This window comes from Nicotiana tabacum, chromosome 8 (genome assembly GCF_000715075.1).
Source record: "Nicotiana tabacum cultivar K326 chromosome 8, ASM71507v2, whole genome shotgun sequence".
NCBI classification, from domain to species: Eukaryota; Viridiplantae; Streptophyta; class Magnoliopsida; order Solanales; family Solanaceae; genus Nicotiana; species Nicotiana tabacum.
The window spans coordinates 187,986,002-187,999,473 of NC_134087.1; the positions used below are offsets into that span (position 1 = coordinate 187,986,002).

General features: G+C 35.8%; 1 protein-coding gene across 1 annotated transcript; it reads right to left on the reverse strand.

Moving 5' to 3' along the window:
- Window positions 1–2,781: 2,781 nt before the first annotated feature.
- On the reverse strand, window positions 2,782–8,514 carry LOC107786014 (protein LAZ1). Its single transcript, XM_016607443.2, has 8 exons — window positions 8,066–8,514; window positions 7,918–7,974; window positions 7,491–7,599; window positions 6,833–7,017; window positions 6,648–6,736; window positions 5,756–6,017; window positions 4,849–5,100; window positions 2,782–3,494 (listed from the first exon to the last, which is right to left on the reverse strand). Exons 1-8 carry the CDS (start codon window positions 8,240–8,242, stop codon window positions 3,156–3,158), a joined length of 1,470 nt encoding a protein of 489 aa, XP_016462929.2. The 5' UTR covers window positions 8,243–8,514; the 3' UTR covers window positions 2,782–3,155.
- Between the last annotated feature and the right edge of the window lie 4,958 nt (window positions 8,515–13,472).

A 13,472-nucleotide genomic window follows, 5' to 3' on the forward strand; every position in this document is an offset into this window, starting at 1 on the left:
AAATACCTTAAATCATCCCTAAATTTGGCTCAGATTATTAGTATCCTCCCCGAACTATGTTCGGTCTTAATTACTGTAACAAACACCCAATATGAACCCTCACAATAACATAAGAAGATTGATTGTTCAATTTAATAACCAAAATACATAAGGAAAGTTAGAGAATGATAGAACAGTAACCTAGAAGAAGGGGATGAGAATGTAGAGAACACATAATAGGGATGGGAGGATTCAGACATTTAGTCAACAATAATGGCTCTGCCTATTTTTGGCCTAAGGTTGCTATTTATTAATTTCACCTACCTCACTTATTCCTAACCCGGGTTCCACAAATAAGTTTCTAAGTTTCCATTCATGCCCTCCCAAATATTTACTACGTTCATAACAATACCCCAGCCTTAATAAGAACCTTGTCCTCAGTTCAAAATAGGAAATTCTAATGAGAGAACTGGAGCATTTGTGTTGGCTTGCATCGTTGAAAAAGATTCCCACATCAGCTTGTAGGGGGCAATGCCTATCAAAAGGCCAAGTTGAGGGAGATAATTAAGCTCGAACATAATTCGAGAAGGATATTTATAATCTGAGTTAAATTTAAGGGTAGTTTAAGGTATTTTGCCGTTTATATAAATAAAATACATATGTTTCAGCTACCTATAAAAAGATCTTTAATATCATAGGAAACTATCATACCTAATTAATTCCACGTCTTATGGGGATCATCGAACCAATAAATAAACGTAGTTTGAAATACGAAATGATTAGGATCATATTTTATGATTAAAATTGTACCATATACATCGTTTTCATCTCGTAAAAATCAATATCAGGGGACCCGTTGAGACTAGGGGTGTGCATTCGAATCGATTTATCGATAAATCGAATCGATTATTTGTTATCGGTTCATAAAAGGATAATTCATTTGCAATATATTGCAAAACATGCCAGACGCATTTGCTGGTCCAAAGAAAGTAACTATATTCTCATTACAAATGCTCATATTAAGTCCTAGAAGGACAAAGTCTATGGTACGCTTAAACCATATAGACAAATCGGTTTCAAATAAACTTCTTGATAAAGAAGATGAGCAAATGATCAAAGTGATCATAATAAGGAGGCAAGTGATCTAGAAGATAACATGACATGACACTTCAGAAAATCTCATGAGAGATTCAGGTACTTGAATATATGAATGAAGAGATCTCTATGTTATGTCTTTATGAAAAATTATTGGAACCGATATAAAATGTTCGTCGACGACATCTATCATAGCGCTAAGTATAGATGGGGATCTTAAGGCTGTCGAGACAGATACAAAAATATTGGCCAAATGGAAGAGACACAATTCAAATAGAATTGGTTTAATATGAAAGACATGTAGTTCAAATACTTGAAAGTATAAAGTCAATGGTATGTGCAATCAATTTTCGATATCTTATATGTCTAGCATGACATAAAAACTTGATATGCATCTAAAGTCTGTTATATGGCTTATATGACTTAACTTATATGACAATCCATGAAGGATTTAAGTTGCTTGAAGCATCTACAATTCTTGATCTTGAGGTACCACTTTCTCAGTGCAATTTGTGCACAAATGTATCTTGCTATAACTATAAGCATGATAATATGATAGCAAGAGTTTTCACCTCTATGTGAAGATATTGAACTGACGATTCTAACAAGATCATATGAAGACAATACATCTTAGCTTCTACCAAAGATCTTTTGAAGATGGTGCACAAGATTGGAATGCAAATGCTTAAAGATGTGAATTGATGCTCTCATCAGGGGGAGTTAATGCACGTTGCACTCTTTTTCCCTTACAAGGTTTTGTCCCACTGGGTTTTCCTTGCAAGGTTTTTAACGAGGCAACTAAAAGGCATATTATTAGATATGTGCACTCTTTTTCCTTTACTAGAATTTTTTCCCACTGGGTTTTATTTTAGTTAAGGTTTTAACGAGGCACATTATCTGTTGAATAGACATTAAAAGGGGAGTGTTATAAATAAAATTTTATTTATGGTGAATGTCTATATTTAGAGAGATTCTAGGGTTTATTACTTAGTGGCTAAGTCACTCTCTCCCTATAAATAGAGGGTTCTATTCCATTATAATTTATCCCATATCAATAAGAATTCTCTTCTCTCTACTTTTCTCTGCAATACTCTTCTTCTTCTTTTATTGTTTCATAACAAAGTTGTATTATATGTAATTTTTGAGAAGTGGTTGTAAATTGTAAGTTATTTAAATAAGTCTTAAAAAGGTTGTTTTCCACCTTCTACCACTGATCTTTTCCTTCCTTTTTGATTTTTTAATTGTTCTATTTCATTTCTCTTTTCGATTACACACCTTTCCAGATTATTTAAAAAAAACGGTTCATCTATTTAGAACTTTTGGAGACCATCTACGTCTATGAATTTGTGACAAGTAGTGGAAGCAAATGATTAGGACTGGCTGGTCCAAAATTGCTTTTTGGAAATGGAAATGTGAAACTACTTGGTGTTAGTGCGGTTGATGAATCTTTTTTCTTTGTTCAGTCATCTTCGTAGCCAGTTTTCAAATTCAACACAAAAACTAAAGCTAGGCTTTAGAATGCCAGAAAATGAATTTATAATCAGATTTGTTCAAAGAAGAAATTCAAATATCCTCTCAAAAAAAGTTGTATCTGCTCTGAAGAATAACTCCCAAGGAGATTGGAGAAGCTCTCTCATAAGTTCCATAGAAAATATGATAATTCTCAAAAACAAATCCAGACACAATTATCATGTATGGAAGTCTCAGTGATCACTGTTTCAATCCGAATATCTTTTATCCTTGACAAAAGCTCGTGGCGCGCAATAATATTTACCAACCACGTTTATAATGAAGAACCATAAGCGGCTAACTGATTCAGCTATAGTGAGGGATCATACATTCAGGAGCATACATAACTCTATACAAGATTCCAAGACCCATTATGTGCAACAACAATGACAGAAAAATCAATCAAGAAGTGCTTTCATAAAATATAGCACTTTCATTTCTAAAGATGGCAAGTAAACGAAGCCCGTAGGAAGAGCAAAAGAATAATGTAGTGGAGAATTAAACACCGCAGGCTTCCAAAGCAACAGATGCATACATACAAATGTTTGGAAATTTTCTTCTCAGACCTTCTGTTAATCCTTAGTAACCCACCTTCGACCACGAACTTGAATACCACCAAAGTTCTGATCAGTGCTACTCTCTCCACCACTTTCTGCACTGGTATTTCCAGATTTTTTACGGTGCTTCTTCCTAGAAATGCCACTATCACTAACGCTTCCGTTCAAAAGGGGATCATCTATCCCACGTATGACTCTTCGTGTTGGAGATGATGTGGCAACGTCACTGTCGTCCTTAGTTTTTCTCCCTTTGTCGTGTTTCTTTATGTTCTGAGAGATTTTATGTAATTTTTGAATTCCTTTCTCTACAGGTTCCACTGCATGGGTTACTGTGAATTTCAAGTCATTCACTATCTGCTTGCAGGACCAGAAAGCATTGTTAACAAGGGAGACAGTGAAATAAGGAAACAGCAGGCTCGAGATAATAAATTAAAAAAAAATTCAAGCTTGGCTATATAGAGTAAACTGGAGCAAGGTAAAATTTGAGCTGCAAGTCTGCAACTCAAGCTTATATTGAAAACTCTTTTTTATTAGATAAACTCGTACTATAGATTCCCTACTCAGACCAATTTACATGATAGACTTTTCATTTAGGAATGTCACAACATGTTTGCACCATTCCGCTAATAATAAAACGCATAAAATTTTCACAACTTTCAAGAATTATATAGCTATTCAGAATTTAAACTTTGATGTGATCATTTTTCTATCAAACTAAGTTTACAACTATTACTTTAGTATTCTTATTAAACCATGATCACTGAAGTTTTAGCAGTGCAAAAGATTTCCAATTTGTCGGAATGCTTGAAACTGCATTACTTTTAAAGTAGCTCAAACTTTTGCTTTCTTCCAACTCCCGTTGTTCTTTGTTTTATGAATCTTGTATTGCTTTCATGACTTCGGTAAGGGGAAGAGTTGAGTGATACCAGAAATTAACACGGACTGTATTCAATCACAGGTAAGATCACAGAACTTCTGCACTTATTAGTAACTAAAGTAGGTCGACTTTATTGGGATTGTGAGGACATATTGGAAAGTGAAGGAGCAAACTTCGAATCCCAAGAATTTTACTTTCAAAACAAAAAATAAATATAAACAAAACATGTGATTTCATGCATGATATATGAACTCCTAGTACTAGAGAAATAGAAGAGTAGGAATGTGTGAGTGAGGAGAATGACACAATGTAAAGGGACTAATGATCTATGTTGTCCAGACTCTCAAAAATGTCTCTCAGTGCATGCCGGATCCTCCAAAAGAAGTGCATTTTTGGAGGATCGACACGAGTGCGGCAACATTTTGGAGAGTCCGCGCAACATAGCTAATGATTAATATTGTTTATGCCTTTCAATTTCTTTGTAACCTTGCATCTTCTTGATGCCTTTTGCTAAATAAAGAAGTATGACAGTCTTCTTGGGACAAACTAAAAAGGAAAGTATGACACATAAATTGGGACACAGAGAGTAGTAACTCTGAGTGGGAGGAGAATACACTCTGATTCCTTGGGATGATCATTTCATCTCTCCTTGAACTCACCCTCATGAAAATCAATACTATCAGGAATTGGATGACACTTGAATCCGCTAAAAAGCATACTTGAAATTTCAGGACTTGCATAGGAAGTTATTAGGTCTAGGCACACTAAATACCTAGCTTCAAAAACAATTTGGGCTCGAAGCATAAATAGCAAAGAGGAAAAGATGCTTACATATTCACCACCACCAATAAAGATATCTTTAACACTTTCTCTGATGGTTGTTCCGCCCCTATCATCAGCGTCGGGTTGAGGAAGACGTAATTTGGTGGGACGTTCACTATCTCTAACCTCGTCAGGATCTACCGGCAAGTCAGCAGATACGTAATCTCCAAGAACTGCAACATCTCCCGTAAAACGCTCTCCCATCAGCTCGTATGGCTTGGCAGGGAAGACATAGAGGTGAACCATAGAAGCAATGCCCATCTGTACTGGATGAATGACAAGAGCTGTTAACCTTCAAAATTTTGTAGGAATATCAAGCATCAATATATCACAAGTAAAAGCTTAGTGCCTATATTCATCAGTACATTCCCCCATCCCTCGACCCTCATAACCCGAATAAACCTTCAGATACATAAAAATCACTGGCAGGGTTTGTGTTTTTTTTTTCTTTTTTTTTGGAGGGAGGGTGGGGGAAGAAACGTGCATGGGACCCCAAATAAAGAACAAAAGCAGTTCTGCAGTAATCCAGACTCAACCATATGAAACCTCACACCTTGAGGTAAACAAATTCAAGAGCGCTATACAAGTAGTAAAACGTCTCAAGGAGATTTAATATAAGAGCAGCTTTCAACATTAATATGCATCAGTTCCAATACCACATAAGTATGCATCATACGTGCGGATCAGTTGGCACATAAGCATGCATCAGTTGTAACAAAACAGGTTGAGCAAATGCAAGAACCATCATGTATGCTTAAAGCTTTCTTTCAAGCTTCTTGCCCACCCCTTAATAGCATAACAAGGAGATTTGTGTGCAATTAACCAGAAGCAATAAACAAAGGCAAAAATCCCGATAGCCAACCAAAATGTATAGTATTAGAAGTAATAGAAACATACCCAACCCCAAAAAAATTACCTCAATGCATATGATGAAATCTTGAACGCTGGATTTAAACTGCAAAGCTTGAGCTATTGGACTTCTAAAGAAACCAAGTGTAGAAAACAGGGCTATCACCACGCCTTGCCACCAAGTTAAGAAAACAATTGACTTGAATGTTAGAAACTTGTACAGCGGCTTGATGTGAGATAATTCATCCTTTGTAATAGTATAAAATTGAACTAAGCAATACAATGCCCATGATTGACTGAAATTTAAAACCACAGCCATATACGGATACCTACAAAGACAAGGCATACAATGTAAGAGATATCTTGGACCATTTTACATTAGTTACATGGTCTCCCAGCAATATCACATGATTTTAAATGTTACAATATTTCCAGACAAATCACTTTATAGGAGTATCTACCAAATAGATGCAGCTCTATAACTACAAATTGAATATTGACAGAGGAACCAATTCTGCAACTACAGGAAGATGATAATTAGATGCTAAGAAACAGAACTCTGACCAGATTTGCAAATTTTGATGCCTATGCAGTCACTACCCTAGTAACCGTGAAGGATTATGGGATAAACTTCCAACTGGACTTGTGATCCTTCCCCTGGCTGGCAGGCTGTCTTAAATAAAAAATTCACATAAAGACAAGACTGCTTGAGATTCAGTATAAGGCACATTCAGGCAGTCTGATGCTGATGGCACGACAGAGGGTAAACAGAAGGATTTTTTTTTTCCATTAACTGAGTAAAGAAGTACCAAAAGAATATTGCTAGGGGAAACAAAGAGAAAATGTAGGTTAGGAAGCTCTATTTGATCGAAGGGATGGCTAAAAGGCCAAATCCGGCTAAAAACAAAAAGAAGAGATCAAAGCGAGGGAGCTAATCAAATGACAACAAGTGATCTTACCCACAATTCCATTTGAAGTCTCCTTCACAATATACATCAAAAGTTTCAAGAATCACTGCCAAAGTAGCAGTAAATGCTTTGATTATCACCTGCAAAATTTGTGTGTTATATATATTTAATTCAAGAGATGAGTACAGCTTGTTGGTCCAAAGGGATAAAGGATCTAAGTCAGGTAGCATACTTACATATTGGAAAATTCCAAACTTGATAACTTGGTATACCCACTGACCAAGTTTCCATGGCTTGAAAATATAATTCATGGGAAAATGATGCTTAACAATCCCCTTTTCAGAACCATGCTCTAGTAGTGGCATCTTTGAACCTGCACGTCCTTCCCTCTTCATAAATTCTATGGTTCTCTTTTCCCCACCTAATTCCAAAAAATGGGAGGGGAAAAAAGAAGATGAAAAGAAAGGAAGAAAGACACAAATGACTGAACGAGTTCATAAAAGAGCTTTGAGAGACATTTTGCTGGTGACAGATGGCATAAATGACTAGTAAGATGAAACAGAGATAAATTTAAGCTTTGCAAACTTCAATTAGAATTTTCACGGTACATGGCATCTAAGAATACCACTTAGCAAATAAAGCACGCCAGTCCTTTATATCAAGCAGTCAAATTCAGTTGCCATAGCAAGAAGAAACACGTGAGTACGCGCGTGTGTGTAAGAGAAGCTATCTACTGATGAATGAGAAAAGTACAATGAATAGATCTCCTCAAGTTGCAAAACAAGGACATATATTCTTTCTTTAGGCAGGAACGATAATTGGGTTACTTTCCTGAATCTGAATATTAAATGGAAGTCACCAAGTAATCAAATTTAACATAGAAAGTATCCATACCTAAACATGCAACAAGATACCTCCCAAAGCAGTACATGGCAAAGGATTCATAGCAATCACGTAGTATCCCGATGTCAACACTAATCGCTGGATTTACCAATGACACAAACTGAAAAAATAAGCCAGATTAGAGAATCAACCAGGTAAACTCCTTAGGGTTTATGACAATAACTCTAGAAGTAAAGGTAAGCCAGACACTTGGGGCTGATCTTCAACAAAATGGTCTGCCTTTGCTGTGCATTTAACTTAGTGTCATAAGATTATATGATATTGAATTATTGATCTTATCAAGTGATCATGACAATTAATGCATAATTCTGCACAATAACTCAAAGAATTTCACTATCTGCTAATCCCAACTCATATAAACTCAGGATAACAGGAAAAAGCAAAGAAACAAAAAAAAAAAAAAAAAAAGGGAACTCACTGATTCAACAGCATAACAAGGCACCATCAATATTACTCCAATCAAAAACTTTTGTTCCTGCCATTACCACACCCCAAAAAAGAAGATGATACATTAAACTAAAAAAGAAACAGAAACTGAAATAAAACAGGAAAAAGACATAAATAACCTCGGGATTTTTGTAAACTGAAAGGTGTTCGAAGATGAGATACGTAGAAAGTGTGATAGTAAGGATTACGAAGAATCCAGCAACTAGAGTTGCCCATATTGGCGGCGAATAACTGCTATGAGGATTCTGGATTATTCGATTCAAATAATCCGATGAAATTGATATTATCCTCTGCATCAGCTACGTCTTAGGGTTTATGGTTCGTCGGAAAGTTTGATTTTTTTCCGATGATCCGATTTTTTTAATTTGAATTGAATTTTGAACGATCGATTGAGGGATTTTGCTTGAAAATCGTCGCTAATTTTGAAAATGGATTATTTCCAAATTGAACATGTTAATGTACCATTAGCTTTAACAGTTTTCCTAATTTTGATTGGTGATACTGTTGGAAAAAAAATTGGTACTACTGAATTTTACTGTTGGGAAAGAATTAAAGAACCCGCCCTTTATTCGGATATTCCGAGAATAAATATGACGAGGACTTGAGGAGAATGTCACATCTTGCTGACAAAAGCACGTGTTTAAGTAAATTAAATTACAATTATTGAATTTTTCTTCCGTCTATACCAATTTAGGTGGTGATATTTCCCTGCTCATTTTGTCCCAGAAAAATATCATATTTCTGTAGTTAGAGATAATTTACTTTAAAATCTAAAGACCACAAGTTCTAAAGACACTTTTAGTATATGCCAAAAGTCTTTCGCTCTTTCTAAAAATTCCGTGCTTAGTTAAATACAGTCATATAAAAATATAACATGGGAGCAAGAAGTCTTTTAAATTATGATTTGCATGGCTTACTAAATTATCACAAAATTAGTAGTAATTGTCTTTTTGTAAACTGCTTACTGTATGTATCTTAAATACCAAAGGTGTAACTCAATATCCTACTCGGTTTGATTGCAAAGCTTGAACCAAGTTGATCTATAAAAAGAAAAAAAAAAGCTTTAAAATAGAAATAGTTTGGGTTTGTCAAATCTCACTCTCTCTATATATATATCCTTAAAAGTTTTTCTCTTTATAATTGTTTTGATTTGTGACAGATTATTTTGATCTATTATTTAATTGAACTAGTATGTGTTCTTTGGACTTTTCAAGCTTTGTGCATACCTTATCATCTCGGCTCAACTAATTTTCACGCGAATTGACTCATGATTCAATTGTTGACACAATTCATTTTGAATCGCCTAACTCAGCCCGTTCATTTGACGCTATAGAAAAACTACCTCCGCTAAAAGAAATTAGAGGGTGATCCTTGACATTATTAGGAAAAGCAATTTTTCCTAAGTCAAGCTTGCTCTAGATTTCATGATATTCAATATTAATTTCTTTTCCCTTGATGTGCAATAAAGAATTATTAATACATAGCACTAGTCAAAATATTCTTCCTTGATAGGTACTCCTTGTTGATATAACTGCTTGGCTGCTGTTGCGAATTCAAGATTTAAATTTTATAGTTTAATTTTTAAAATTTTTAATATTAAACTCATTATACTATTAAAATTATGCGTTTAGATCTAATATTTGTTAATTTCAATGGATTTTTACATATATTCTTACTCTTGCGTCGAAAGTAAGTTCAGATAGACCCGTAACGGGTACATCTGCCCCTGACCGCGGCAAGAAATCACAGGAGCTTAGATTGTAATCTTATAGTTCAAACTGATATTTTAGTTGACTTTATATTGATGACTAAAACCAAGAAAATGTTCCAACTAAAACTTCAAAAAGAAATAAATTAAAAGGCATACAACAGCCAAATAGCTAGCTTATAATGGATTCAGAGACACCATGAAAGAATTCACGGAGCTTCTAATTATTACATTAATCCAAAGGTTAAGTAACTCAATTGCTCATAATTATAATAAACCTCAGACTACTTGAAGGTTCAAGCAGATCCAGCAACGCAAAGCCATTGACCCACGAATATGACATCACAGTTCATATTTGGGTTCAAAACACCGAATTCTACTGCAGTGAGCTTGAATTCCTCAGCTACGCCCAAGCAAGTATCGCCCAATTCTGCTCCATAGACCGAGTTGCAGACCAGAGTAGCATCACTCTTTCCAGTAACTGCATTATGGTAAAAAAGAAAAAATTAAGTGCTCAAATATAGAGGTGTACAAATCGGTGAAAGCAAACCGATTGAAAAACCCGATTAGGTTTGGTTTGATTTGGTTTGGTATTGAGTAAAAAAAATTCGAACCAAACCGACATATAAATATATAATTTTATATATACTTTTAAGACTTTTCATAGAATTTTCTTTAAAAAATGTCTAGAAATATTTGCGATTCTCTTATATGATGTAATGTTTAGTAAAATATGAAGTGCTCTATTTTTATTAACTTTAGATAATGGGTTATTTGATCACTTTCTTATCAAGGGTTAGTGAAATGCGTAATCTCTTTGTTCTTTTATATTCATATGTCAAGATCTATTAAATTCTTATATCTTTTTTGAATTTGAAGTAGTATTTCGATAATTTAAAATTAAATAGAACATATCACTATATATGTAAAATTAAATAGAACATTTGATTTAGTTGTGATAAAAACGGAACTAACCCGGTCCATGTACACCCCTACTCTGACACATGACAGTAACCTGGACAACTAAAATATATAAAATAAACTGCGACACAAAATATATAGTACGTATTTTTTTTTTCTCTTCCAGAAATCACAATTTAAGACATGCAAACTTACTGGCAATTTGTGCACTTTCAACAGCCAGTGCAATGAAAAGAAAAGAAAGAAATAGGGCCAAATTCTTGGCTGCTTGGTTGCTTGATCCAGACATAGTTAAAATCAGTTTATATAGTAAGTTTTCTATAAACTATAAATTGCTTTCTAGTGACTTAATGGAGTGCAGTGTGTGTTACATGAAGTTAATGAATATATATAGGCTAGAAAACACATTGTAAAGACCAACACATGAACTAGAGTTCAGAATTATTGTTACGGTAGTACAATAAGGCCGGCTTAGCTAATTGCTTATGACTTGACTCTAGCTTTAGAGTTCAAAGCGTTACAACAATGGTCAAATTGATATCGACTAGGATTTAATTTAGGCAAAATACCTTACCACCCCCTAAACTTGACACAGATTATTAGTTATAGCTTTAAACTATTTGTGGTCTTAATTACCCCCTCAACTTGTTCTTTTGAGAGCCACCCCTGGACGCTGATGTGACAAAGAGTATGGGTGCACTCGCCTGCCACATGGATTTTTCTACATATGTGGTTTTTTTTGAAAAATAAAATATATTTTTACCTTTTTTAACTATGTTACTTTTTTAGGTCGGTAAGGGCCAATAACCGTCCAAAACGCGAAAATTAACGTGTGGTCGGTATTTTAAAGGTCGAAAGGACATACCGACCAAAGTTGCTCGGAAATTACCGACCAACTTTGGTCGGTCAATTAAATTAAAAAAATTGCCGAAAAAACCGACCAAAGTTGGTCGATTTTTTCCGACCAAAGTTGGTCGGTATTTTAATTATGTAATTAAAAAATGCACCATCTGAGAATTGAACCGTGGTCTGTACTGTGGCAGGATACTATTCTACCACTAAACCATTGGTGCATTTTGTTTTAAATTGTCTTTTATTTCATTTATACTCTTTAATTGTATTTTCGCATGAAAATAACCGACCAATATCGGTCGTGTCACGACCCGGAATTCCCACCCTCAGGAGTCGTGATGGCGCCTACTAATAGGAGCTAGGCAAGCCAACTTAAATCTTGTGGTAGGCGTACCACCCGCTCCCATTTCATAATATCTTGTGGTAGGCATACCACCCGCTCCCTTTCATAATAGCTTGTGGTAGGCGTACCACCCGCTCCCATTTCATAATATCTTGTGGTAGGCGTACCACCCGCTCCCATTTCATAATATCTTGTGGTAGGCGTACCACCCGCTGATCTTGTGGTAGCCGTACCACCCGCTTCCATTTCATAATATCTTGTGGTAGGCGTACCACCCGCTCCCATTTCATAATATCTTACAATTTCAAGGAATCCCGGAAGGGAAAATAATCAATATAACAACTTTCCGACAAGGGAACACAACAAGGTAATAATTTTTCCGGCAAGGGAACAACAATATTGAAATAGTCATCCCGACAAGGGAGAATCAGCTATAACCAATCTCAACTTAGCTTGTACTCAGTTCAATTATTGAAAATGCTCAATCATAGAAGATCATTAAGTAAAGCACCCAAGTGTCATTTAAGAACACAACAACTTTCAATTTAAGACTCACGATCATGCTTGGCACCAACGTATAAATACTCGTCACCATGCCTATACGTCGTACCCAACAGGAAGCAAGTAGCAAATATGACTCAACTCCTAATACCTCAAGCTAGGGTTAGACCAAACACTTACCTAGATGCCTTGAACACCACTCAAGTCTCAATTATAGCTTTACCCCTCGATTCCACCACCAATCCGCTCGAATCTAGTCACAAGTTACTTAATTACATCAATAAGTGCTAAATGAATCAACCTTAATGCATGAAAATGAGTTTTCCAAAGTTTTACCCAAAAAAAGTCAAAATCACCCTCGGGCCCACGTGGTCGAAACCCGAGGTTCGGACCAAAACCTGGTTACCCATTCTCCCACGAACCCAAATATATAATTTGTTTTGAAATCGGACCTCAAATTGAGGTCCAAATTCCCAATTTTAGAAAACCTATGTTCTACCCAAAACACCCAATTTCCCCCATGAAAATCTTTGATTTGAAGTTGAAATTATGTTAAAAGATGTTAAGGAGTGAAGAAAATGAGTTAGAAATCACTTACCAACGTTTTGGAGAAGAAAGGTTGTTTGAAAAATCACCTCTTATGTTTTTGGGGTTTTAAAAAGTGAAAAATAACTGAAATTCCCGTTTATTTATACCCCTCTTAGAACCCCTGTGCGGACCGCATCAAATGAACCACGGCTGCATAGGCCTCCCTGAAGACCTGCAGTTCAGCACCCTATGCGGACCGTACAAAGGCGACTGCGACCGCACAACCTCCATCGCGCTCTGCACAAAGGCGACCGCGGCCGCGCTGGTCCCTCCGCGGTCGCACGCGATTTTTCGCGGACCGCACTAGAAGGTTCAAAGACATGCAACTTCCTGAACCTGCAACATCTGACTTTCTAAGCCTAAGGCATCCCGGAACCTACTCGAAACTCACCCGAACCCTCGAAACTCCAACTCAAGTATACGCACAACCTCAAAAACATCCTACGGACATATTCGTGTAATCAAATTACAAAAGTAACATCACGAGCATCGAATTAAACCTCGAGATCAATGAAATTTCTCAAAACTCTTTTAAACATCAAATTTCTCAATTAAGGTCCGGGTCGCGTCAAACGATGTCCGTTTTTAACCAAATTTCACAGGAATGACTAAA

What these genes read in the sequence shown, in the direction of transcription:
- LOC107786014 (XM_016607443.2), bottom strand. Translation starts at nt 8,242, where the DNA reads ATGCAGAGGATAATATCAATTTCATCGGATTATTTGAATCGAATAATC. An exon ending in CAGTTTACAAAAATCCCGAG is followed by an intron (nt 7,975 to 8,065) that starts GTTATTTATGTC and finishes TGGTAATGGCAG; the next exon opens with GAACAAAAGTTTTTGATTGG. An exon ending in CTTGTTATGCTGTTGAATCA is followed by an intron (nt 7,600 to 7,917) that starts GTGAGTTCCCTT and finishes TTATTTTTTCAG; the next exon opens with TTTGTGTCATTGGTAAATCC.